General features: G+C 40.0%; 2 protein-coding genes across 8 annotated transcripts in view; both read left to right on the top strand.

Annotated features, from left to right (window-relative positions):
• Window positions 1-81: 81 nt before the first annotated feature.
• On the top strand, window positions 82-17,934 carry LOC143213109 (hexokinase type 2). 3 transcript variants are annotated; one of them, XM_076432678.1, is made up of 10 exons: window positions 82-807; window positions 7,143-7,247; window positions 13,773-13,926; window positions 14,543-14,761; window positions 15,357-15,676; window positions 16,114-16,226; window positions 16,306-16,464; window positions 16,848-16,987; window positions 17,057-17,190; window positions 17,262-17,934. In XM_076432678.1, exons 2-10 carry the CDS (start codon window positions 7,164-7,166, stop codon window positions 17,349-17,351), a joined length of 1,413 nt encoding a protein of 470 aa, XP_076288793.1. In that variant the 5' UTR covers window positions 82-807; window positions 7,143-7,163; the 3' UTR covers window positions 17,352-17,934. The 3 variants fall into 3 exon arrangements, with proteins under 3 accessions (XP_076288793.1, XP_076288796.1, XP_076288794.1); XM_076432681.1 differs by lacking the exon at window positions 82-807 and adding an exon at window positions 831-989; XM_076432679.1 differs by lacking the exon at window positions 82-807 and adding an exon at window positions 4,964-5,889.
• A 1,252-nt stretch (window positions 17,935-19,186) lies between these two features.
• Sesn (Sestrin) overlaps window positions 19,187-27,413 on the top strand; it is a 214,447-nt gene continuing 206,220 nt past the window's right edge. For 3 of the 5 annotated variants that reach the window (XM_076432639.1, XM_076432643.1, XM_076432638.1), the window contains exon 1: window positions 19,187-19,542. The gene's annotated coding sequence lies outside the window, so the exon portion shown is untranslated. Of the gene's footprint in view, window positions 19,543-24,664; window positions 25,663-27,413 lie in introns of those variants that run through there. The other 2 variants (XM_076432642.1, XM_076432640.1) reach the window with 2 other exon arrangements.

Here is a 27,413-nt window from a genome sequence, read left to right as displayed (position 1 = left end):
ATTATAAAATAGCGGGTTTAAAATTCCTCATTTTGGAGGGTAGTTTTCTCTGCGTTAGTGGTTGGAGGACCACAGAAAGACCTTGAGGCATTTTAAAAAATTGCGAATCTAAAACAAATGTATTAGCGTGCACAAAGAGCACCCGTGAAATCCGAATAACTATAAAATAGCGAGTGTGAAATTCCTCATTTCGAAGGGGTTGTAAACCAAGAGAAAAATTTCGAAAATTTTTTAAAATGCCTCCGAACGAACGAACATATCAGATCCCAAAGCGTAGCGTGAATAATTATAAAATAGCGAGTTTGAAATCCCTCATTTTGGAGGGTGGATCTGCCACCGTTGAGGATCGAGGATCCCGCTTGGATCCTCGGCAGCGATCGACGATTCGCGGCGGGGTTAAATCACGTGGTGTCGGCTCACACGATCATTTAGCCGAGTCGGTGTGGAAGTAAATGACGGCAATACACACGTGGATGTGTAACGTGTATGGCGGATGTACTGGTCGATGTGGGGGGAGACACGAGCACACGTAATACGCACTGATACGGTTCGAAGGCAGTGGGGAAAGCGACGATCCGGAGGCACGACCGACCGACCAGTTGCTCCTCCGCCACTTGCCAAGTGCATTTTACGTTTGTTTCACCCACGTGCCTCGCATGTGTGCGTGCCTTGTCACGTTTGCCTCTCGGTGGAGAAACATCGCAGTCATTGACCGGTAACTGGACCGAGCTATTGGAAGGACAGAGGACAACGATCAGAAGCCGAAGCGGTTGCGGAGATCACCAGTCGCACGGAAAAAGTCCTAGGGTGAGCATGTGTTCCCCAATTGCAAATGATACAGGGACTATCGTCGTCCCGCCATCGCCATGTCTTTCAACTTCCACAGTTTTGAACGCACGTTCATCGAACTCCATCGAACACAAACACGCGATTTTCGTTGTTTACCCCGCACGGGCGACGTGGGTCCTTGAGAAGTTAGCATCGAGAACGTAAGTGTTGTCATTCGTCTACTTACACCGGTTTCCGCGGCTGCTGATGCACAGTGCTCGATTTCTCGAAAAAACTGGACCGAAAACTCACTAATAAAGGAGTTCAAGGTTTCGTACTAGAAATGAATACTTTCGCAGATCTTCTTGCGCTCTAATTATTTGGCAAGTTCTGTTCGCCCTTTTCCAACTCAAGTTTTTTCATAAAAATTTGTTTTCTTTGGCTACTTTCACAGAGAATGGTCCGATGTAAAGTTATTATACTGAAAGAAAAACTTGATCTATGTCATCATCAGACGATCTTTATTCATTACTGGAAGCAGTCAGTTTTTAGTACTGTTAGCCGAACAAAAGTAATGTTTCTACTGTTTAATGAAATCCATAAAATGCTTGAATATAAAATAACAGAATGACAAATTTAACATAAAATGCTCACGTAAGTTACAAATTATATACCTGTTCATGCAACAATTATGGTAATCCGTAGGAGTCATAGTTGCAACAGAATGATTGATAAGGTCCACTAAGTGTCCCCCAAGCGTCTACTTGAAGGATCTGTCAGAATATTCAAAACACCAAGAAACGACATTGGATTCCTTCACTTTCGAGTGATCTGAGAATATGATCTGTGAAAGGATTAATTTGGAGCGAACGAGACAGATGTACATCCCCTAAATCAGGCTAGTCCTTGGCTTTTCTTTCGTTTCAAAAGACAGCAACTAGAAATTGTTCATCAACTAGAAATGTTGACTTGATGAAGACGCTTCCTCTCCGTGGGCAGATTCAATCAGTTCGACTATCGATCCCTGTGGAAAATCCAGCGGACCGAGGGAGTTCGGTTCGATTAGGTTTATCCGCGACCTTGGCGATAATGGTTCCGGTAATTCATGGAAGCTCCATAATTCATTGCGGCGAAGATCATACATAACGTTGCTAACAAAGGGGTAGATCGTGAAAAGCGCGTCTATAAAACGGAAAGCAATTTCCCGGGGAAACGAAGGACAGATGTGCGATCCAGTTCATCGGATTCAGATGATCGATTTCGAAAAGTGGAAGGCGTCTTTTGGAATGGTAGCAGCTGCCGTGGACATGTGCTCGCGCGTTGCACATTGCGGATTAGAATCATCATATCGGGTCAAGTGGCTAAATTATCCTGGTTGACGTTTTGCACCTTCCAATTGATTTTAATGGTCTTTGATGACTCGGAAGAATGCTCGAGCGGCATTTTGCGGTGTCTTCAGCGGAAGATTCGACCGTGGTAGGCCGTGAAACCGGTCGTGATTCGACGAGGACCGATCGATTAGAGAGACATCGACCCTCCCTTGCCTCTTTGATACTCTAATCTACATCACACAGTGCGATTTCATCATCAATAATTGGGTCCTCGCGCGTGCGGCTACCAGGAGGTCGCGTGCACCCTCAAACTGGTCGCTTTTCATCCAATTTCTGGCGATTTAACACTGCAAATGGCCCTCTCCGACGATTAGGCACATTCTCCCCCGTTGATAGCTAGGGATCTTTCTTCTCAGGGCGGTGGGGAAATACGTACTAACATCTCTCTAAAGATGACGGTCAGGGGGAAAGTGTGGGGCTCGACACGGTGCTCTCGTATGTACCGGGCCCATACCCACTAAAAAGACCTAATAGTCCAGGACTCAAAATTGAGACCTGATCCACCTCCTGCTGGACCAAAGAATGGTGAGCACTGCGACCCGCTATTCGCATTACTCCAGTGCTCGCATAGCTTTGGACCTCTCCCACGCCTGTTCTTGTCTTATAGGGCTCGGCTCCCCCTTAGATGGAAATTAGGGGAGCGGGATAAAATCCCTACCCATACCCACTAAGACCTCACCGCCCAGAGCCTAGCCCTTCACCACTATGTCCGATATACCCGGGGTCCTATCATCATATCGGGCCTCCTGCGTCCTCATTGGGCTTATCCTCTTACGTAGCACCTTTGCAATCCTAAAAACGAGACTACCCCCTTAAAATCGCAAATGCTCCGCTGATAGATTGATCCAGCACACTTTCTTCGATCGTGATCGTACGATATCTTGAACTTGATCGTTCATAGACAGACGATCGTTCAGTGCGATGCAGATGGCATGCAACGACCGTAAAACTTGTCATTCAGGTAGCGGGTAGTGGCCAATAAAAGCAAGATGAGCCCGAGGTATGTGAAACCCGCGCCACTTGCGTTCCTGTTGAACAAGTTCCTCAACTCCTCTCATTTTCGATCACTATGTTCGAGCCAGATTCTCAACGGAGAATATTGCACTCGCGAAACCAGTCTGATTTTGTTGCAAACTTTCGTCCACTTTTCTGAATGATGATCGTGAGATATTGGGTCCAGACTTTTGCAAAGATCTTTGCAAAACCAAGTCTGCTAGGGGAACTTGCAATTATCCAATTGGCTGTAGGTTGTTCTTGGAAACACGAGAACTTGGTCCTCCGTTTCGTTCCACAAAACAGTGAGAAAAAATCGTACATCAATTTTTCTTATCTCGTTGTAAAGGGGAAACTTAAATCTTCAGATCCACGGAAGATTCATCCGCGAGAAAAATTTTTCAACGATTTCACAGACGGTTCAATCCATCATCATTTTCCTATTCCTCCACCTTCCATCGAAAGATCTCTAACTTGACCGAAAAAAATCGTAGATCAACTTTCAAGGTCTCGTTGCAAAGGAGAGACTCTAATCTTCAAATCAGTGGAAGATTCGTTCGCGAGAAAAATATTTCAACGTTTCCACGGAGGTTTCGATTCGTACCATTTTCAAGGAAAAATGGCACTTCGGTTTCCCATCCGGGACATCGTGGAAAATGATCTCGGAGGAAAATTAATACCGGTGTGCGAAAGTGGAGTGTTCAAGCTTCGAAACGAGTTCAAGTTCGTTGCTGTGCGATTGTTTTTAACGAAATGGCAACGGGTTGAAAATCAAAGATTTGATGTTCGAATACCTTCTGGATCCGCTATGTTTGTCTCAGGACTTGTACAGTGAATTATCATTAATTGTTTACTTATTTCGGCATAACTGCAATAAAACAATCAGCTAAGTAATGTTCCGGAGCCAACAATCGTCGAATAGTTCTCAAGCCATGCGCAAAATCGTGTGCAACATACGCTTGCGCGTTTTCGATATTCATGCGGATGTTTGACGTAGACGCTGCTCCAAAAGAGTTCAGAGTGATCCACGCGCGGATCTGGTTCGTGACGATTCCTTCTGTTCCTCTGTTGGCTAGATCACTAAATTGACGTATATTCGGTGGAGTGATTGGTGCACGCCAGCGGAGAGGTCTCTCGTTTATGGATTTTTCTTGAATACTGTGTTGCGCTGAGCATCCGCCATCGTTGCAGTGAACGGTGCCGCACTGCACTGTTGCAACATTCATGAGATAGTTGATGAAAAAATGCATTCTAGCAGAAGCGAGATTGCGGCAATTGAAAAAACAATTAAACATTGCTTCGAATCTTGAAAATAATCATTGTTTTTAATTCATGAATTAAGTGCTATTTGTTTATGTTTGCTTCTGTAAGATTATGAAGACGATTTCATTTGTTTACGTTCCCGAAGATAAATATTGCCGCAGTAACTCGTAGACGGTGCTGTCGGTGCGGTGTTAACGAATTCTGTTTTGCTGTGTGGAATCTGAGTAGATCGAATACAAAATGATGAACACGTTTCAAGAATGTCAAAATACTGTTCAATCATTTCCGACTCGATCAATTTGTAGAGAAAAATGTAGGAGAACCTTGAAAGGTCTTCCTTAGGTCACTTGAAGCAACTTTTTCCTTTGCGAAAATCTTCTCCGAGGCTTGGTTAAGGAGTTATCAACAAAAATCACGGACCAATCGGAGCGCGGCTGTAGCAAACGGACTCCGCCCCGGTGCTCCGATTGGTCCGCGTATTTTCGTTAATAACTCCTGAACGGATCCTCGGAGAAGATTTTCGCAAAGGAAAGAATGACTCTAAATGACCTTAGGAATCTGTTTTTGCAACAATTAATGCAGGCAATTTTTATTTTACATAGAGATCCGCGATCATCAATGTAACTTGTTAAATGGCAGTAAAAAGGAATTACATTTTGTAAGAAATGCAATGATCATGTGCCACCGAAGAATTAGCGAACGATTTCTTTCCCTCTCACAAGTGTAGAAGCCGAAGGGTCACGGTTTATCGCGATCAAGTCATTTGATCGAGGTCTCGCTGCAGATAGTCAATGACCTACAGAGCACCCATATATGTCACCATAATTGAGACAGTCGATCTCCTCGGAACGTAAAATCTGGAGCAACTATTGCTCCGTTTACGATTACACACGTACAATTGCATATCTGGCTGACTTACATTTCCCTCGGCAAAAACAAAACGCAGATTACAAGACAATGAGAAATCGTCGACGGGGTACGGATACACGCGAGAAGGAGCTGTATATGTAATTGTGCGTTCTCGGCGAGGCAGCGCGTTTGCTATCAGCGAGTCTGAATGACGCGCTGGTGTCGCGCGTAATCGCCTGGCAATTATGCACTCGATCCGTGTTGCATGAGAAATGCGCAAACACTCATCGCGCCCTCCGCCGACGACTATAACTCACCGACGATTCCACTACCGTTATCTGTAGGGTTATAAAATATCGTGGACTTTCAACTTTTCATTAAATAGTGCTGGCGTTATCGCGTCTCGCCGAATCGGCGCGCGGGAGAAAGAGTCGCGGGCGAGAGGGAAAAATAAATAACTCGGGGGGAAACATTAGAACCGACCGATCTCTTTAACTCGCGTTCAGTATACTACACGCGCTCGCCTACGGAACACACCTCCAAAGTCGATACACGCTATCGAAAGCTGTCACGGGGATTCATTCAGACTCGAACGGTTCAATCGACGGATTACGCTGCCAACAAGGTGAGCACGCGCACGCGCCGACCGCTCGAATCGACAGCGAACCAATTCGAAATTTGTAAACATAAAATGATAATTAGATCAAATGCATTCATAGCAAATATGAGTACTTGAACATCAAAATCGTTCAAAAATTTTTGAAATTGAAGACGTCAATATATGATTTCTCCTCTCTATTAAAATCGTTGCGGGAAAAAATGACAACTTGCAGACAATTTTTATATTGCATAAAGATCTGCATTTTAATAATAATTAACTGTACAAGTCCTGAGACATACATAACAGACGAAGAAGGTATTCGAACATCAAATTTCTGATTTTCAACCCGTTGCCATTTCGTTAAAAACAATCGCACAGCAACGAACTTGCACTCGTTTCGAAGCTTGAACACTCCACTTTCGCACACCGGTATTCATTTTTCTCCGAGATCATTTTCCACGATGTCCCGGATGGGAAACCGAAGTGCCATTTTTCCTCGATAATGGTACGAATCGAAACCTCCGTGGAAACGTTGAAAAATTTTTCTCGCGAACGAATCTTCCACGGATTCGAAGATTAGAGTCTCCCCTTTGCAACGAGATCTTGAAAGTTGATCTACGATTTTTTTCGGTCAAGTTAGAGATCTTTCGATGGAAGGTGGAGGAATAGGAAAATGATGATGGATTGAACCGTCTGTGAAATCGTTGAAAAATTTTTCTCGCGGATGAATCTTCCGTGGATCTGAAGATTTAAGTTTCCCCTTTACAACAAGATAAGAAAAATTGATGTGCGATTTTTTCTCACTGTTTTATGGAACGAAACAGAGGACCAAGTTCTCGCGTTCCCAAGAACAATCTACAGCCAATTGGATAATTGCAAGTTCCCCTACAAGACTTGCTTTTGCAAAGATCCTTGCAAAAGTCTGGACCCAATATCTCACGATCATCATTCAGAAAAGTGGACGAAAGTTTGCAACAAAGTCAGCCTGGTTTCGCGAGTGCAATATTCTCCGTTGAAAATCTGGCTCGAACATAGTGATCGAAAATGAGGGGAGTTGAGGAACTTGTTCAATAGGAACGCAAGTGGCGTGGGTTTCGCACACCTCGGGCTCATCTTGCTTTTTCTCACTGTTTTATGGAACGAATTATAGGACCAAGTTCGCGGGAGTGGAGTGGGGGACGAGTCTTAATCTGGCGTCTCTAACGTATCACGAGTTCAATAATCATTTTTATAGTGATACCCTTGTTCTAAAGTGTATTGTTTCGTTTGTTTTCTAGATAATCGAGAGACCCGCAGACATGGTCGTCCCCACAGAATATGCCCTCAACGATGCCATTCAGATTTCGCCGCTCGTGCTTTCGGACGACGTTAGAAAGCAAAAAGTAAGTCTTCGATTGATTCGCAAATGGAAGAAGTTTTCAACATCCGGAAATGAGAGGTTCCTCAGATCATTTGAAGCAAGTTTTTCCTTTGCAAAAATGGCGTCCGCGCGGCTTCGTTAATAACTCCTTAACGAAATCGCGGACGCCATTTCTGCAAAGGAAAATGTTGCTTCAAATGATCTCAGGAACCTTCCATTTCCGGATGTTGAAGGAATTTGAAGGATATTGCAAACTGTGTGTATATTTATTACGTTTAAATGCTGAAACAAAAGAGTCTCTCTGAGTCAAAGAAATCGTTCTAAATTTAAATAACTAAATATTCCGTGTAGACGGAAAACAAATTGCTAGAAAAAGGAAATCCAGATTACGCCAAGTGTCACGCGTGACGATAGGCTCGTAAGTCTTTCCTTAATTCTTCTATTTGAACATCCAGCGTAGGTGGCAGACTTCCGCGTTTATCAGTTAGATCACGGGTCCATCGCCCGTGAACTTGCCAGCCCTTTACCACACAATAGAAGATGCCACGAAGTTTATCGTGGCCGATAAGCGGCGAAGTGAATTCAGTGTCAATTTTCTCAGACACCTTTGAATATAGGGTGATTCACCTAACGTTGCTACCACAAATATCTTCGTTGTTTTTAAAGATACGTCAAATGTCTGAAGGACACAGTTGAATGGTAAAATGGGGTTCATACGATACCAAAAAAATTTTTGTTTTTATGTAATTTTTTTTAGAGATATGAAGGTCACCTTCATTTTTTTAAATGGAATGAGGTATTTTTTAATACGTCAATCGATGCAGCTGGACATTCGTTATAAAAAAGTACTAGCCTATGTATGTCGAAAAGTTAATAGTTCAGGAGATATTTCAATTTAAATAACTCTAAAACACCAAATTTAAATTGAAATATCTCCTGAGCTACTAACTTTTCGACATACATAGGTTAGTACTTTTTTATAACGAATGTCCAGCTGTATCGATTGATGTATTAAAAAATACCTCATTCCATTTAAAAAACTGAAGGTGACCTTCATATCTCTAAGAAAAATTACATAAAAACGAAAATTTTTTGGTATAGTACGAGCCCCATTTTACCATTCAACTTTGTCCTCCAGACATTTAACGTATCTTTAAAAACAACAAAGATATTTGAGATGGCGACGTTAGGTGACTCACCCTGTATACAATTTAATACTAACCCTTAACACTCGAAAATTGCTGTGCTATTAATCAAAATATTGTTTACATTATTAAATACGTTGGTGTCTAATCAATTTCTAAACATTTCAGTATTATATCAATTTCATATCTATGAACGGAAAAATTAAATATAGAATGGAATTATTCTAGGTTGGAAGAAGTGTTTAATTTTCGAGTTGAAGTAGGTTTTATAGAATAGTTTAGTATATATTATAGATACATAATATATATTTAGTATACAATATATTATAGAATACAGAAAATTTTTATATTTGTAAATATTGTTATTATAGATAGATAATGGTTAGTATACAATATATTATAGAATACAGAAAATTTATATTCGCAAATATTGTTAGTATAGATAGATAATGGTTAGTATACAATATACATATTATAGAATACAGAAAATTTATATTTGTAAATATTGTTATTATAGATAGATAATGGTTAGTATAGAATACATTATAGAATATAGAAATTTTATATTCGCGAATATTGTTGAGGTCACGAGAGACCCTCGTACAAAAGGCTGCTGACGCACTATTTCAACTGGCTAGGATTATCGAGGAAAGAATGAAACTTCTGAATGACTGCTGTGTTGTCGAGATCGGTTTAGTCATACGCCATCGTCAACAAGAGAACAAACATCGTCAGATTTCTAACGAACGGCATTAAACAGCTCGACAATGTATTTTTTAATCGGCGCGTTTATCGCGCTCGCTTACATAATTGATCGATCTCTGCGCGAGCAATGACGACAACGTTTAATAATTACCGACTGCAAGAACCGACCGAGTCCGGAGAGTTCTTAACCTTGCGGCATACTCGTCAAGAGTTCACTGACACTGATCGATCCTACATAGGGTGGCCAGTGAATGGACAATCGCTACGAATGTGGACAGTCACATCCCATAGGCACTCTACCAAAATAAATTCAAAATTTCATCCAGAATCCAGATTATTCAAAATATTTTTCACAATGTTACATTATTATTTGATTAGTCTGCATATTCTTGCGGAGCATGAAAAGACGAATCCAACGAGTACCATGACCGTACCAATACGATCACTTAGTCCGAAGATATGTACATCTGAAGTTCAGCTCCGGATTAGGTTTGTTCTTTTCATACACGGATATCTTGAGATCGGATGATCGAAATGTTACGTTCATGGTACTCGTTGGATTCGTCTTTTGATGCTCTATGAGAATATCGAAGAAAATGTATATAGTGTCGCTGAAAAAAATATTGTTCACCTTGAAATAACCATGATAAAGATTCTTTCCACGGTTCGGATAGCACAATTTGTACTGATTTAAAAGTACCGACACGTGTTTTGTTAATTTCTCGATCGATACGATTTATGTTGCTCACCCAATGTGTGCTTTCACTTTCGCGCATGCCAATCGCACGGTGCCTCGAGCAATTAGCCTCGTCGGCGAGCTCGGGCTTCTTGGCATCGATTACACAACACCGTCGAACGAAAACGTCGAGCAAGAACGAGAGAAAAAAAAAGGATGTGTCGCTTTTGTGAAGAAGACGCACGCGCTTCCCACAATGGCTCCGTATTAAACACGTGATTATTAACAGCTGAGAAATTAAAGAGGGGAATTAATGCGACGCAGTAACATTCTTCCTCGTTCACGAGCGAAACCGGACGATAGGTTCAAGGTATCGGCGACGACGGCGGCTAGATTTCACGTCGCGAACGTGTACCAGTCATCGGCTTATCATTGACCCGCGAAGTCATCGGGTTATCGCCGATTCAAAATGCTTCGGCAGTTTTAGACATACAAGTTTATCGGTCGGAGTCTCCAACTAGAACCAGGAATCGAAAAAGTTTTTTTTTGTATGTGAGCGTGTAATCGGCGACTTGGGAAAAAAATGAAACTTATCGCATCGATTAACTCGGATTTGTAACGACATATTTTTTTTCCACCCGTAATTCGTCGAATTTCGTAACTACGGACACAAAACAGATTTCTGGGTGACACGCGGACAATAAATCATTTGCATACACCAGGTCGTTACGTCACTCGGACGATGTATGTAATAGACGGCCCACGCATTCTTCCTGCATTCGATTAGCGCATGCAATGTCACGGTCGATTCTATGCTCTTTATTGCTCTCCGCGCGGCACATCGTCGGATCCGTTTGAGGATTTTTCAGCTTAACCGATAAATCCGTTTGTGCCTATCGGCGATCGTTGCCGGAGCTCGGCTAATCCGCTCGGGTGCCATAAATTTCCTTTTGTGTTTAGTTCGGCTCGTGACATAACGAGCTTTGACTCGAGCTTGCTTATGCGAACGAGTTTGCGTATACAATTGCATTCTTTCGTTCTAACCCTTCGCCTGTACATATTATCCTAAATTCATTTTTAGGACCCAGGAGTGGGGGAACTTTATTTCTGCGGCTGGTCAAATTAATTTCATGAACGATTAAAATTGTAGAACATAGCAGTTCACCTTCATTTGCTAATTTATTTCAGCTACTTTACATAAGGAAAAGAACTGACAACATACTACATTAATAACCAGGAACCATAACTGTCACAACCAAAAAGAAAGTCATAGAACAACAAGTATTTCATCGACTAGAATCGTATTGGTTTCAAATGAGGATTATAAGTAACCGAACATTTTTTCTCCTGTTGGTAAATGTTATCGATGGGAGAAATTCATTTCCACCGCTCATAACAGTAATCGATGGGAGAAATTTATTTCGACCGCTCATAACAGATATCGATGAGAGAAATTCATTTCGATCGCTCATAACAGTTATCAATGAGAGAAGTTCATTTCGATCGCTCATAACAGCTATTGATGAAGGAAACTTGTAATAGTTATTATTAAATAGTACAACTTTCAAATGGTAGACAATCAATTATTTCGTAAATTTTTTATTCGCAAAATTAATTGCTACAATAAAAATTTAATGTGACAAACAAACAGATTTTGCGTTGTTCTTATGGTCTGTTGATTCGACTTATTGTCGAAAATCAAATAATGCCCACCTGTGCATTAAAAATGTAATGTGTTGGCAAGAAAGCAATTTCGGTATTTTAAGGTGAAATAACAGACCGAATTTCTTTATTCAAGCGATGAACTTTAATCAATAAAATATTTTCTTGTTTATTCTTTTTTGCAAAAGATCATCGAACAAAAGAGTGAAAAAATTGGGCTCTCTATTTCACCTTAAAATACCGAAATTACTTTCTTGCCAACCCAATAAAATTAAATAGAAACGATCAAGTTTACTGCAGCAACAACAGTGAATTATTTTAGCCAGAACCAGAAGGATTAACCACGCGAATGTCGTCTATAGCATCGATCCGGCGATTCTCTCAGTCGAAGGGTCAATTTTCATCGATTTTTTCGCGATCTTTCACAGTTGCCAATGGAATATCGGTTTCCGTAGTTTTTCTCGGCTGGATGATTGCGTGAGTGGAACCGGTTTGCCTTCGAGGAAATGAAACATTAGTATCATCTAGTCGGTTTCTGATTTGCGTAGACGATCGTTTACGGGCAAAAGGGAATAAAGACACAATGAAAATTCTTAACCGCATTAATTCGTTGTTGTGGCGATGTGCAACGATTTATTATGTAAACTCAGTGGAAGCACGTTAATTGTAGAGGACGCAGCGCAGGACATCTCGTCTTGTCTTTCATGCGCTCTCCGTCATAGTCAATCTAATTGAGTAGAGTCGTCGTCTTCTTGTTCGCAAACTGCTGCTGCTGCTGCTGCCTCTTCTATTAGAATCGCATTAGGGATCACGTAAGAGAACACCAGGGTAAACAACGACGCTCTCGCGAATCGCGTGCGCTCGAAGTGGCTCGGACGCGTGCGAAAATGCATCCGCGATCTTCGCGAGGAATCTTTGTCGAACTCTAACGAAGATTTATGGATCGTGGAAAATTCTTACATCACCGGCTCTGTTATCTGAGTGTCAGTAGTGTAACTACCACTCTGTTTGCATTACTTAACTTGAAATTAGGCTTTTCTGAACGTAGAGGAATTTAATTAATTTGTTGTTTCACAATCGTAAATATTTGATAAGAATAAATATACTCACAGCGCACAGTTTCGATACAAAGAAAAGACAAAGCAAATTTGAGGAATTTGCCAAGCTCCGAAACTTGCTCGTCTCGTCTGTTTTTCACCGAGCTCCATTTTTATTTCATTGTAAAATGCCACAATCTTCCCTTGGAATCATTTTCCTCGGCAGATTTTATCGCGCCATCTTGGAAATATTTTATGTGTTTTTATTTTTTCATTTTACGTTGTTCTTAATACAAATATTGAAATAGTCAATGGTCGTGTGGAATCTTCTTGGGACTGTTTTATGTGTAAATTTTACTTTTGTATTTCCCTTTGATTTTAATAAGAATATTGAAATAATTCAAATTAGCGAAAATTTTAAGAAAATACGACTGATTAAATTTGGACTAATAAAAACTGAAATTACGAATAATTGATTTCATTGAATATGTTAGTCCGATTGTACGGAATGTAAACCCAGATATCACAAAGACGTCTTAAAGATCTCTTTAAGTTACAAATGTTAATTGAATTAAAAGAAGGGAAGAGTAAAAATTGATTTCTACAAAACCGAGGTTAAAGTTAAACCTAGCTTTATCAGACGAACGCATGTGGAATTGTCATAATAATAAATATAGTAGAAATTAAAATTACAATCACAATTAAAGTCACAATGAAAATTTAAATTGGAATTGAAATTGGAATTGAAATTGGGATTGGAATTGGAATTGAAATTGGAATTGAGATTGGAATTAAAATTGTAATTGGAATTGAAATTGTAATTGTAATTTAAATTGAAATTGAGATTGGAATTGAAATTGGAATTAAAATTGAGATTGAAATTGGAATTGAAATCGTAATTGAAATTAGAATTGATATTGGAATTGAAATTGTAATTGAAATTGTAATTAAAATTGTAATTAAAATTGAAATTGAAATTGGAATTAAAATTGGAATTGAAATGGAAATTGACATTAAAATGGAAATTGAAGCAAAAACACTAACTCTAACAAATAATACCAATGCTAATACTTACTGCTAGATTATGGCTATATACAAAAACCACACGTTTATGGCCTTAAAGACGTTTTAAAGACGTCATTTTAGGACGTAAGACTTTCAGACCTAAAATAGACGTAAAATTAAAAGGTCTTTAAGACGTCGTGTGCTATCTGGGAATAGCAATTTGTAAATTGGTTACGATAAATATCATACTAAAATATCTGAATACATAATTGCAATAATAATGTCATGTAACTAACGTTTGTGGGTTCTGTTTGCAGATAGAGCAAAATGTAGCAGGGTTGCAATTTTCCGTCGCGACCATAAGAAAGATTCAAGAAGTGTTCGTGTCGGAAATGAATAAGGGGATTCATCAGCAGTCGTCATCTCTGCAGATGGAGAACACTTATGTTCCGGAACTCCTCGACGGCACAGGTTGTTACGATAACTATTATCTGGTCTGATCTTTTTTTCTGTTCCCTGTGACGGGAGATTTTTACGCGATAAATGTTAATCTTCTGCTATTCGCTTGTGCCTTTATTACTATATTACTATATTACTATAATACCGCACAATAATAAATATCTAGAGAACATAATACTTTTATACCTATTTATTGCTCCTCAATAAATTTAATCAGTGGAAACTTTCATGTTCCTTTGGATGTTGTAATAGAAATTAATTCATTTGTAAATATAACTATATGTTGTAATATTAACAAGTTAGTGCAACTCGTTGCAAATACAGATCACTGGTTAACAATTTTAATCGTTGGCTATATCTACTTTTATTAAATAGTGATTGTTGTATTCCAATTTATATATTCCTAATAATTCTCTCTATAACAATAATTGATTTAAAATTTAAAATCAAAGTGAATTTTATTTTATTTTCATTTAAGCGAATTTCAGATTTAAAACAGTAGGTACATTAAAAGAATTTCGAAATGTCCATATACTGTCTTCCATTTAATTATTAAAGAACATAGTTTCCTGCGATAGGTTTATTTTCGAACAATTTGGAGAAAAATTAATGACATTTCTACTTGCAGAGGAAGGCTTATACTTGGCGTTGGATCTCGGAGGAACGAACTTCCGCGTCCTTTTATTAGAACTATTGCATGGAACACCAGTTCGCGAAGAAGTGAAGAAGTACCATATAAGCTCCGACCTGAGAGTGGGCTCTGCGATCCGTCTGTTTGACTATCTGGCCGAATGTGTCAGTGATTTCGTCATCGCACAGGGTCTTCAGGATGTAGAGCTTCCCCTGGGTAAATTGGAGTCATTGCATGCTAAGGGAATCACGTGTGAAACCTTTAACCCTCGGACAACGGACGATTTTGATAGCCACATAATTGACCATGCCTGGACCGTTCACACAGCTCTAATTAATAACTTTTAAAAATTTACTTTCCATGATATCTCGTGTAGACACATTAGTCTTTCCGATATCCTCAATGAAACAGCTATGCAGTTATCTTAATTGCCACAAATTGAGTATTTAAATGACAATTTGAATGTTCCTGGTGAAAATAGACTCAGGCACAACCATCGGAAGGTTAATTACTGTTCTCCAAACACTCTTTATTATTACAATTTGTAAAATTATCTTACTCAAACACCTTATACACGCAAGCGAATTATTTGTACAATATCCGATACATACTTTGTACTCGCTGAACAGCTTACTATCAGTAACTCAAGTGCAGAGTGTTTGACATTGATTTTATAGATTCGAGTGATCGATAATTGTTGCTAATCGAACGTAGATTGCATCGTCTCACACATGGTTAATTGTTTCCGCGAATGAAACGTGTTTAATGCCAACTTTGAACAACTTCGATGACAAATTTCTCGTTTTTCTAGGATTCACCTTTTCGTTCCCAATGATTCAGCATTCCCTGGACATCGGGATGCTGGTGACCTGGACGAAAACCTTCAACTGTCCAGATGCAGTCAGCAAAGATGCAGTCAGGTTACTGCGCGAGGCTTTAGATCGTCGAGGTGATACCAAAGTGAAGGTTGTCGCGATTTTAAACGATACCACAGGCACTCTCGTGCAAGCATCTACTTTGGATCCTGATACAGCCATTGGTCTGATTCTGGGAACCGGAAGCAACGCTTGCTACCTCGAGAGAGCTGATCGAGTCGAACATTGGGAGACTGAACGACACGGAGAACGTGAAGTAATTATTCTTTCAGTGCTCTTTGTTACAAACACTTTCCGTATTTATTTATTTCCAAGAATAACGAAAGAAATTGTAAAATAGTTGAATTCATTGCTCGGTAGTTCAAGTGCAAATATATCAGATGATTGCATATTTAAGTGCGTGCCCAATATCAAAAATATTATACAGTCACCATTCTTTTCTAATTGTAGAAATTCAATGGTTAAATTTTAAAGAAAACAGCTTTATTAATCAACTGTGTCGTGACCATTCTTTTCTACAATTAGAATTTTGAAGAATACAGCTTTATTGACCTAATTAATTAATTATAAAAGAATGTGACTATTGAATGGTGACGTTAAAATTTAAACATTGAATTTTATTTTCAAATCGGGCACGAACTCATGCAATCGTCTGCTATTGACTGAGAATTACATTGAACATCTTTGTTAAAGGTTATCATCGACATCGAATGGGGTGCGTTCGGAGATAATGGTGTTCTGGATTTCATCAAGACCGACTATGATCGCGAGAACGACGCTAATTCTCTTATTGTAAAATCGTTCACGTGAGTAACATAGATCGTTAATACGAAAAATCATGTGCTCGAGAAAAATATTCACCGTTGTCCTGTTCCAAACGTCCAGGTTTGAAAAATACATTAGTGGAAAATACTTAGGCGAGTTAGTGCGAGTTGTTCTCGCGAGGTTAACCAAACAGGGATTGCTGTTCACCGGGAACCATTATCCTGGATCAATTTTGATACCTGGCAACCTCACAACTGATTTGGTGTCGGACATCGAACAGTAAGTAGTCCCAAATTAAAGAATGTACCATTACTAATCACTAGACTGCGGATGTTTATGCAATTATGGCTTTCGAAAATTTTCGAGATATGCTAGGATATAAAGTTCGACAGAATATTCGAGTTTCTTCAAATTTGTCTACAAAAATTGCAAGTTGCATACAGATTCGCAGTCTACTAATCACTAGAGAAAATTAACCCTCATCCGTTCCTCATTCCATGAGCTGAATCTGTGCCTCTTTCGTTTCGCATTTAAAAAATGAAAGTCACGGAGTTGCAAGTAACAGAACAGTGGAGGAACAGATGAGGGTTTAGCAATTGTTTAGCGGGTGAAGATGCCCATGTATTGTATGTAAATTAATACGTATAAATTCTGAAACGCAGAGACTCCGTAGACGGTGGTACCAGTAGCACCGTGAAGGTCCTTAAGAAGTTCGGCATCGTCCCAGACGAGGACGACGTGAGTGTTGTTCAGTACGTCTGCGAGCTAGTTTCCAATCGTGCGGCTCTTCTTGTGGCCATATGTAAGTCGAAAAATTGATTATGAAACAACACCTTTTACATGAAACATTCATTAACAGTCGTTATTTAAGGTCTCGCTGTTCTGCTGAAACGGATCGATAAAGATCACGCAACAATCGCTGTTGACGGCTCCCTGTACAAGCATCACCCCAGGCTAGAGACTTGGATCAAGAAGTACATCTCTCTGCTAGCTCCTGATCATAAGGTACAGTGACTTTTTCTCATCTGTAAATTGCAAATATTCCTCGTTTTCCGATATTAATTATTTTCTGACAGTTCAAGATCATCCACGCTGAAGACGGAAGCGGAAAAGGCGCGGCACTGGTTGCCGCGATCGCACAAAGACTTCAGAAAAGAATAGACTAGTACCAGCTTAGATGTTGCCCCGGCAACTTGCCCACAGAATGTGTATTTCTATTTAAGCGAGAACATTTCTTTCCTTTCATTAGTTCTAAACACTCGTCTCCGTTCTTTGTAAATTCTTGCCTTTGATTGTCTTCGTCGTCGAGCGACACCCGCTCGAGATTTTATGTTCCTGCTGAGAGTTTTTAGTAAGAGAATATCCGTCGACGCTTGTTTCAACCCTTTCGTGACCGCGAGTCCGATTCCTCCGCGTAGTCTCTTGCGCCACTATCTTCTTCGGGTAGATTCGCATGAGACCCCGTTTAACGAGATCCTACCTTGATGAGACATGTAGCGTGTGTAAGTGTGGAAACCGTGTGCAGTTTCTCCGAAGGGAAACAAAAGAGCAATCGTCGCGTTCCACGAACGTGGCCGACCTGCTTGTACTCCCTGTAATTTAACGAAGTTAAATACTGTTACGACACGTGGACCAGCGAAGGGAGACTTTTGTACAATATGTTGTTATACCTTGCAAATGATTGCAAGAGCGTTCGGTTTTTTGTACTAGAGGAACGAGGTTGTTATAATAAAAATTCAAGCGAAACACTGATTCTCTATTTTATCTTGTTGCTTTCGAAATCGATGATTAACCATTCAGGATTATCTGAATGAATTGCGACAAGCGACAGCAATTTCGTTCGTGAGTTGTGTAAAAATGATATAGATGAATATAGTATAATGACTAGACCACGGATTTTTATGCGAAATAAAAATTGTCTACATCGATTATGAGACACAGGAGTTCAGTAAAATTGTCATTCTTCCTTTAATATCTTTTGTTGATCCTTTCACTGTTTTAAATTAGATCTCCTCGGCTTGGTTGTGAATGCGTCAAATCCGCAGTCTAGTGATCGCTTCTTTTGACATGATTATTTAGAAGAAAATTATCGAGCTTCTTCTAGATACAGTCATTAAAAACCCTGCTATTTCTCCTATCAGTTGTCCAGGCTCCTCGGATCATACAATTAAATGAAGCCTCCCGAAATATCCTTATAATTCTCGTAGTCGGACAGCTATTATGACTGTGAGGACTGCGAGAATATTTCGGGTGCCATTTTACGGAAAAAGGCACAGTAAAATTTGTTTGAAGGCCATAAAAAATATGTTTCGGTCCCTATTATCGTTTTATTTATGAGATTTTGATTTTTATGAAAACATCAGTTGTTAAAATAAAAAGAAATCACATTAAGAAATGTGAATCGGTTTATACTTTTATACTAATTGGTCAAAATAGAAGACATGGAAAGCTGAAATTTGGTACACAGGTAGCCGTTAGGCCAAAGGGGTGCACGAATATCCTCTTATCCCGGAAATCCTTCGAGATTAATTGTTAATTTAAGTTCCTCTGTAACTATAAAAAATCTCAAAACATAGAAAGCTGAAATTTGGTACACAGGTAGCCGTTAGGCCAAAGGGATGCACCACTATGTTGTTATCCCGGAAATCCTTTGGGATTAATTTCCAAAAGTAAATTAGTGACATACCTCCAGAAATAAGCCATCGATTTTCAAAGGGGAATTTCGAATTACACCAGACCGCAGCTAAACATAAATCGAACGATCCAACCGGAAGTCCTGTGGGTTTCCGATGGCCACCATTCAAAAACCTCGAAGAAAACCGGAAGTTTGTTCTTATGCAGAACAGTTCCCGGCGATGAAATAATTAATAGCAGCGCTGTAGGATGGATCAAGTGCCGCTCGACTCGTTGTAAGTAAGTCTATTGATCTTGTTGCTAGGTGGTCGGTGTCGGAGAGCGGTTCTTTTAAACTCGTCGTAGCTTCCTGTTCACGACCTAAGATGGCAGCAAGTCCGCGCTGGTGAAGTGACAGCTCGGGAACTGTCAGCGGTATGCGCACCACCGCGTTTCTGCTGCAAATAAGTGTTTTCTAACGTGACGAAACGAGGGTTCGTGATCGTCCGGTAGTGTACGGTGTTCCTAAAAAGTGAATCGGCCCGTGAAAATCGGTTCCGGTACTGCGAGATCGAAAACACCGCGAGGATCGGTGGGTGTGCACGCAAGAGGGAACGGCTTGCCGGCTCGGCCAGTCTACTGGAAGATTCCATTGTGAGTGGGCTTTGAAAAAGTTTTATCCCCGAAAAGTTCGTGTTCCCGCGAGTTCCGTGGTACGCCCGTCGATGAGACACACACACCAAGGTATTTCTACGTTATCTTTATCAGCCTGACACGATCCGAACGACGATTAATCGTTCCGCGAGGAACAAGGCCTATTAGAAAAGTTGAGGTTACAGCGGCCGTTGGGTTCAGCTGGGCTCTCAGCTGATGAACGCACCAACCGGTCCGCTCTCTGTTTCTCGCGAAACCCTTTTTCTCCCGTTTCCTTACCAAACCTCGCAATATTGTTGCTTGTTACGCTACACTTCGTTAGAGTTTACATCGCTGACACACCGGACCTTGTAACCTCTCGTAAACTATTGTCTATACATGTACACTTCTCTACCGATCTCTATCGTGATTTATTTACCGATCATCTCGTCCTTCTCGAGACCAACGTCGATCGTCATTTGCTCGCTGCAGTTTTCTTTCGGGCGACAATCAGATTATCAGCGAATTGTTAGCTGCCCGTACGCGACAGTGATTCCTGCTGTTCGGGATCAATTTAGGATGTTTTCGGCGAACCCGAAAAGTATCGCGATCTGTTCGCCGGTAGATCGGGCCTGGTAAAAACGTCACAAGCTTACAATATTGTTGCTCGTTACGCTACGCTTCATTATAAATAGTTTACATCGGTGACACACCGGACCTTGTAACCTCTCGTAAACTATTGTCTACACATGTACTCTTCTCTACCGATCTCTATCGTGATTTATTTACCAATCATCTCGTCTTTCTCGAGACCAACGTCGATCGTCATTTGCTCGCTGCAGTTTTCTCCCGGGCGACAAGTGTAACGGAATTGAAAAGTCGCGAACGATGTCTTTCCGTAATGAGATTATCAGCGAATTGTTAGCCGCCCGTAGGCGACAGTGATTTCTGCAGATCAAGCGGTTTAGGATTTTTTCGGCGAACCCGAAAAGTATCGCAATTAGTTCGCCGGTAAATCGGACCTGGTAACAGCGTTACGGGTATCGATCTAGAGCAGGCCTGGCCAACTCGCGGCTCGCGGACCACATGCGGCCCGCCACATTAAATTGTGCGGCCCGCCGGGCGATTTTATATTTCTATTGAAACTTTTGTTTCTCGTTGTATACAAAAAATATTAAATAAATGAGAATTTGCGTGTGTCATTACATTTTTGGAAGGATGTTAACTAATGTGCGGCCCGTTCTAACGTTACGCGTCGTCAGAGTGGGTCGTGAAACCATTTGGGTTGGCCAGGCCTGATCTAGAGGTTCCTCGATCACATCGTTGTCGACGTGATCGTCCCTGCATATTGTTCAATACTTTCCTTGAGAATTATCAGATGCGCGTAGAGTTGGTTTATAAATAGATACATTATCAAGAGTGGCACCTTCAAGTATGTCGATGACTCACCTAACGCATTTCCGTTGATCCACAAAGTGGTGTTCCAGACGTCTGCCCTAAGCTCGTCTAAAATCTGCTTTATTATACTTGGAAATTCTCATCGAACTTCCTTCCCGCCGCTAAGGTCAACAAATTTTCAAAACAAACTTTCTTTCGGGAAGAAGCTCCCGAAAAGTTACCGGAAGTTTCTGAAAGCAGATACCGTAATTGATATTGCAAAAATGACCGCTCGCCAGTTCTCGATAAATAAAGTACTCGATTAGTTGCAGATGTTCGGTTCGATTTTATTTATTCAATTAACCGATACTTGGGTTGCACGGTAATCGAATTAAAAAAAAATATTGCACAGAGCTATATAAAATCTGAGAAAGAGCGGGAACATTGATAAAGTTCGATTTATTTGAACAGTTCGGAAATAGAAAAATGTTTCAATTATATTATCGAGTGGCAACTCGAAATATCCATTGTTAGAGTATTATATCAATTTCATATCGATGAAAACATAAAAGTCATGTAAAATGGAATTATTCCACGTCGGAAGAAATAATTTCAAAGGATTAATAATTTATCCGTAGTCAAATATTTGCTGCAACTCTAGCCCAGGAAAGCTGCGCGAAGGAAAGCGCGTTCCTGGCGCAATGGCAAATGTTTTTGAACTGTCAATACGCCGGGATGTACTTTCGATGACTTGTAAGGCGACCGATGACCGCGTTTGCAGAGTATTGCCGGGTCAGAGGAAACCTCGTGTGTCGCTGGCATTTAAAAATTCGCGAACGACGAATGGTAGTGGCAGCGAAAGGTGGAGGGGATGAGGAGAAGATAGATGAACGATTCTGGAGGGAAAGCTCGCCTAATCCTTGCCAGAAATTAAACAATATTTCGTTCAATCTAAGAAAAATATTTCAAGAGTTCAATTTAAGTAAGTTATTTTTGCGATATTGAATCGACGAGAGAATTTTTACGTTGGTCACGGGAGAATACGAGACCTATATGTATTTTTTCTTCCCCTAAGAATGTTAGGAGACTTTTCAAATGATTGTACGAAGCGCATTAGTGCAAATTGCTCGTGCATTTTTTAGTCCATCCTAAAGTGGTGTGGAGCCAGACCTTGAACTTCTCGAGGTACTTACACCTTATTATTCAGAAATACACTCGTACAGTGTTTTAGAAGCTGACTCACACTCAGTTTTAAAGACAAACGTAACAGTTTCCATTCTATTAGAAAAGATTGTTGGCTGCGATGATCTATTACAGGAAACCCCATGCAAAGTTTGAAAAGAAGAGCGAAAGAATTTAATTGCCTGCTTGTAGAAGTTGAGTGTTAATTTTGGAAGACCATTCTGGAAGATTAGGACAGAGGAGGACCACAAACAAGTGTTAGTTCTGTAGAACTCGCTTGAGCTACTAATATTATAGAACAAATAATTTCCGTTACAGAAAATTGTACCGAATACAGAGATGTACGGAGGAAAATCAGTGTACCTGTGAAGCCATATGTATACTAGGAGACAATATAATATTATTAGAGGACTAAGATGTACAATAGCAACTTGTACTCGCGTTATGGACTTACTACTGAAACCAGGGAAGACTATTATTCTGGAAATGTAATTATAACTGAGTCGTACGCAGAGATGCCATTACGTTGGATGGTATCGATCATCAATTGGATTAGGAAATGACTGTCATTGTAGACTGAAATTGGGATATTGCTGTTGCTTGCGTAATTATCATTTTCTAATACGTGCTGCATCTGCAAGAATAAAATTTTAGCAGATATTTTCTATAATTTGGTTGTGTCCTAAGATCTCTACACAGATAACCAGCAGGAAGAGAATATCCTAGGGATATAGAAATAGGAAGACGATTAATTAATTACTGTATGGACAAATTGCTGTTGCAGTTTCCAAGTAACTAAACAACTAAATAATTCCTTGCGTTAGGGGGTAGTTTCTAGAATTCCTACATTATTCGGAAGCATAAAGCTGAGCGTGTAGCTATTTTCCGCACCCCGTTAAGACTGATCCTAGCTTGCGAAATCCAACTTTTGGCGAGGATGCTACAGCGAGAGTGGGGGCAGTATGAAAAAGGCATTCGGCCGAGTTAGCGCGGGCGTGCGGCGAAAGAAAGCCCGGTCAAATCACCGTAGTGAGAAAGACACGTACACTGCGTGACACCGTTATTGCTTGCAAATTTACTCGGTTTTCCGTGAAGCCCCGTCCGAGGTCACCGCGCCCGGTTGCAGCTGAGCACCCAGCTGACGAATGGAGGCTGCGACCGGTTCGCCATGTTCCTTCCTTCTTCATCGTTTTTTTTTTAAAGGCCACACCACCTCCTTCTTTTTCCCTTTAAATCGCCTTTCACGTGGTTCGCCGGCCCTCCTTTGGCCGTCTCTCTACTTCTCTCCTTCTCTTTCGTCTTCCCCTTCTTCCACGGCTCAACCGCCTCTCTTTGACTATCCTCTTTTCCCAACCGGCGACACACCGTCTCTCTTTGACTGTCCTCTTCCCACACGTACAGGCTCCCGGCTCGCCGTACACGTACACACGAACACAACGAGCTCTTCCACCTTCTACTTACCTTCTTCTACCACCGTTTCCTCCTAGAATATCGTATTGTTCGTGGTGCACGTCGCGCGCGCCCGAGAACGCTCACTCGACTTCGTCGAACTTAGTGTATCCCCGTACCGTTTTCTTTGTGCGTCGCCTCCTCGGCGCGTTCAACCCGCTCTTTTCAAGGTGACACACCGGCAGTGCAACTGCATCGCTTTGCATCCCATAGGGTTGCCAGCCTCCCCCGTGCGTCCTCTCTCGCCGGTCAATTGTTTTCGAATTGTCGATCTTCTACCCCGGTAGACCCCGGCTCCCAGCTTGCGAAGTTCTGATAGGCTCTACCCTCGAACAGTGTCCTCCGAAAGGTCCAAACAAACGCGGAAAAAGTGGTCACTTTGTTTATTTAACGCTAAACCTACCGAGCCTTGAAAGTAAGTGGTACATGTTCCCTTATGAAAATGACAAGATTGATTTTATTTGAACTTTGTGCAGCTCTTATTGTAATATGTGCTCCACTGAAGGTATCTACAGTGGGTGTAAAAAGTATTCGTACGCCCTTTAAAATAGAATAACTATTTTATAATTGTACCAAACGATCTGTGATGTTCTGTAAGCAATTAGAAGCATTGGTTTACGAAATGATATGCGAAAAGGATTATCCGAAAATTATGATTTACAAGGTTCCATGCAGAAATAAAAAAGGAATTTTTTAAAACTGTTTTATTCGGGCCCTTAATGAAAATTTAAAATATATGTTTACTGTAGATCTATAGTAGCTACACACATGCTGAAAATTTCATCGAAATCGATTAACATATACACGAGCTACAAGCGGTTATAAATGCTGGAAATCGTAGTTTTACAAATCCATAGAATCGTGCATCTTTCGATGCGTGTCGTATTTTCCTGCGTCAACCGATTTCGATGAAATTTTCAGTATGTGTGTAACTAACATAGATCTACAAAACATATATTTTAAATTTTCGTTAAGGGCCCAAATAAAAAAGTTTTAAAAAATGCCATTTTTATTTTTGCATGTAACCTTGTAAATCATAATTTTTGGGAAATCTTTTTTGCATATTATGTCGTAAACCAATGCTTCTAATTGATTACACAAAATCAGGTCGTTTGGTACAATTATAAAAAGGTTATTCTATTTTAAAGGGCGTAGGAATACTTTTTACACCCACTGTATACATATAATCATTTTTTATGAAATTATTTTTATTATATCAATAATAATCGTGAAATAAAAAATTAGTGTTAAATATTACTCGTCAAAATTTAATCATTAGTTACTCGTGTTGGGTCATGGTAATTTCGATGTCTTCATAAATGTGTAATTCCTGTCAACCTTCCAGTCAAAAAATATTATCAACGAAGACCTAACATTGATTGTGGGAAGCAGGAATAATGTAAACATTGATTTCATCCCTTAACGACTTTATTACATTTAAAGAAACATTACATTTTTGAATTTTTAGAAATCCTTCACTGTTTTATATTTCACTCGACCAATTTCTTCATAAATGCACAAACAAGACCCTATGCTAAAGGTTAAATATATTGTAAAGCTCAACATTCTGCTATAACGTTGCGCTAATCAAAATACGTCGTCTCATTAAAAAAAACGACGATGAAATATCGGAAAATATGACCTAGAGCAGGGCTGGCCAACACGCGGCCCGTGAAACCATTTGGGTTGGCCAGACCTGATCTAGAGAAAAGAAACTTCTTCGTCACTATAATTGCCCCACTGAACCAAACGTTTCTTGCTTGAAACATTTTCTTGTATTACTAAAAACAACGAAGATATTTTCAAAAGTATATACCTTGTATATAAACGAGTGACTAATTCCTTTGTATTTGATTTTTATCGTGTCTAAGGAATGAAAATTGCTCCCACAGTTAGGGGTGGGAGATGTACAGAGTGCCTTGAAAATTAATAGGGAATAAATTGTTAAATGAAGATCGACCACTTCTTCGGGGATGAAGTGACAAAAATTTTTGCAAAATTCCGACGATTATTGTTAAAAGCAGCAGGGCGAGTTAGAATATGTGCGAAGTGCAGCAAAGACTGATTCCGAACGATAACAACAGGATCTAGTGTTAGCAGTTTTCGGCTCGAGTGTCACGCGAATGTTATGAAGTATTACGAAGTGATTGAAGCAATTAGTATGAGAGCCTCGAGGGAATGTCTGATTGGGATGCAGGACAACATCTCTAAGATGCTGAAAAGGTACTGCTGTCTACACAAACATAATTCATAAGCTAACTAACGTCGAGAATGTTAATTATTCATTTTTAACCTGATAAGAAATTCAATGAATTTAGGTGAACACTGTTGATCAAGAATCGGTTCATCAAAATTAGAAACACTGTTCCAAAATTGTCGGACCGCTCGAAATAACTCTGCAAGAAGCTTTATCGAACAAACAATATCCGTTCCGGGACAAACTAGGAGCAATCTAGCTCGCATTATGGCAGTCGTTATTCTACAGGCTCAATCATGTGGCAGAGCGTTTGCAATTAAGGGGGGAACCTTGTATAAATGGCCCGTTTTTCAAGAATTTTTTTGAAAAATGTAATGCGTAGATTGATTTAAAATTTGAGGTATCATTTATGAATGTTATTACGCAACAGAAAATATTTTTTATAAATTTTAATTGTTGGTATCAATGGGGCAATGGTGGCTTGAAAATGGCATCCTGTAAATGCGAATATGTGAAATAAAAAAATCAAAATTGAATCGTTAGTTTATGCAAAAACGCTGAGCATGACGTTCTTCTTTTATTAAAATTTATAAAGATGGCGAAGTTTTGAAAAAAAACGGATTTTCTGTTACTAACAATTGCTAATAACCATTTTAAAAAAATCCGAGCTCTCAAGCAAAAAAAAATTCTCAAAAATTTCATTTTACACAAGGTTCCCCCCTTAACTAGCCAGTTGTTGAATTGGTTGTAAACGGTATCGTTCGCGCAACAGGATTCTGGAATGGTCTGCTGGCGGCTGTGTAAATGAGAATTTTATAACGAGGATGTAAATAGAGGATAGGATAAAAAGAAAAAAGGGAGGAACGAAAGGAACGGTAGCAACGGTAGCAAAACGTGGCTCTCTTATTTCATTAGCCAATCGAGCACAAATAAGAAATAGCGGAGTCTGAAGCCAGGTGACTCATGCCGAGCTGGCCCCCAGCACGCGAGACCCGATTGCTTCTAAATAGCGATGCATATTATATGCGTCCACGGTCTCTCTGGAATACAGTACGAACGCTATACAGGCTCCCACAAAAGTCGATTCGGAACAATCCGTTTGGCAAAGAAATGTTTTAGAGACAGCGGATATTTATGCATTTATGGCAAACATGAGTAGGTGTCATTTGAAACAGTAAACGCATTAGAAGAATTAAAAAATACTATTGAATTATTCTCAACCTATTAAACATATTAACACTAGGTTCTAATATTCTTAATTTGAACTGAACAGATTCTGATAAAAATAGCTGAACATTCTGATATACAGCTGTGGAAAAGCATATATAGGCATACAATTTATATCAATTTTCTCCTTTTTTAGGAAGTTACGATCTACGAAAAACTTCTAGTCACTGAAATCGTAAAATAAATCGTAGGGCAAGGGGTTAAGATTGTAAAGATGCTTTCCTGAGGAATTATAATTATTTACCAAATTTATTTCTTGGGGTATATACTATTGGAAAAATGGCCAAAAATTTGGATACATAGACACATTCTTGTTGTGTTCATAAAATAATGTGAAATAGTTATTTCCAGACCTCCGTAAACCTTATTTTTTTTGCTACCCACTAAAAAATCCATCACCCAGGACTTGTGCCCTTTTTTCTTTTCTTTTTGTTTAAGGGCGTTTGGGAAATGCATATTACGGACACCTCCATCCTGGTGATGGTCAGGGGGGGGGGGGATAGTGTGGGACACCCAGGAATTGTGCCCTGTTCTTCCTCTACTTGTGGCT

Source organism: Lasioglossum baleicum, chromosome 10 (assembly GCF_051020765.1).
Source record: "Lasioglossum baleicum chromosome 10, iyLasBale1, whole genome shotgun sequence".
Taxonomy (NCBI): Eukaryota; Metazoa; Arthropoda; class Insecta; order Hymenoptera; family Halictidae; genus Lasioglossum; species Lasioglossum baleicum.
Note: the sequence above shows the minus strand (reverse complement) of the source record. Positions and strands in the feature narration are given on the sequence as shown.

Excerpts from the sequence above, each read along its gene's own strand:
- LOC143213109 (XM_076432678.1), top strand. The coding sequence starts at position 7,164 with ATGGTCGTCCCCACAGAATATGCCCTCAACGATGCCATTCAGATTTCG. Across the intron at positions 14,762-15,356 it reads GGATGTAGAGCTTCCCCTGG|GATTCACCTTTTCGTTCCCA; the intron begins GTAAATTGGAGT and ends TCGTTTTTCTAG. Across the intron at positions 15,677-16,113 it reads AACGACACGGAGAACGTGAA|GTTATCATCGACATCGAATG; the intron begins GTAATTATTCTT and ends TCTTTGTTAAAG.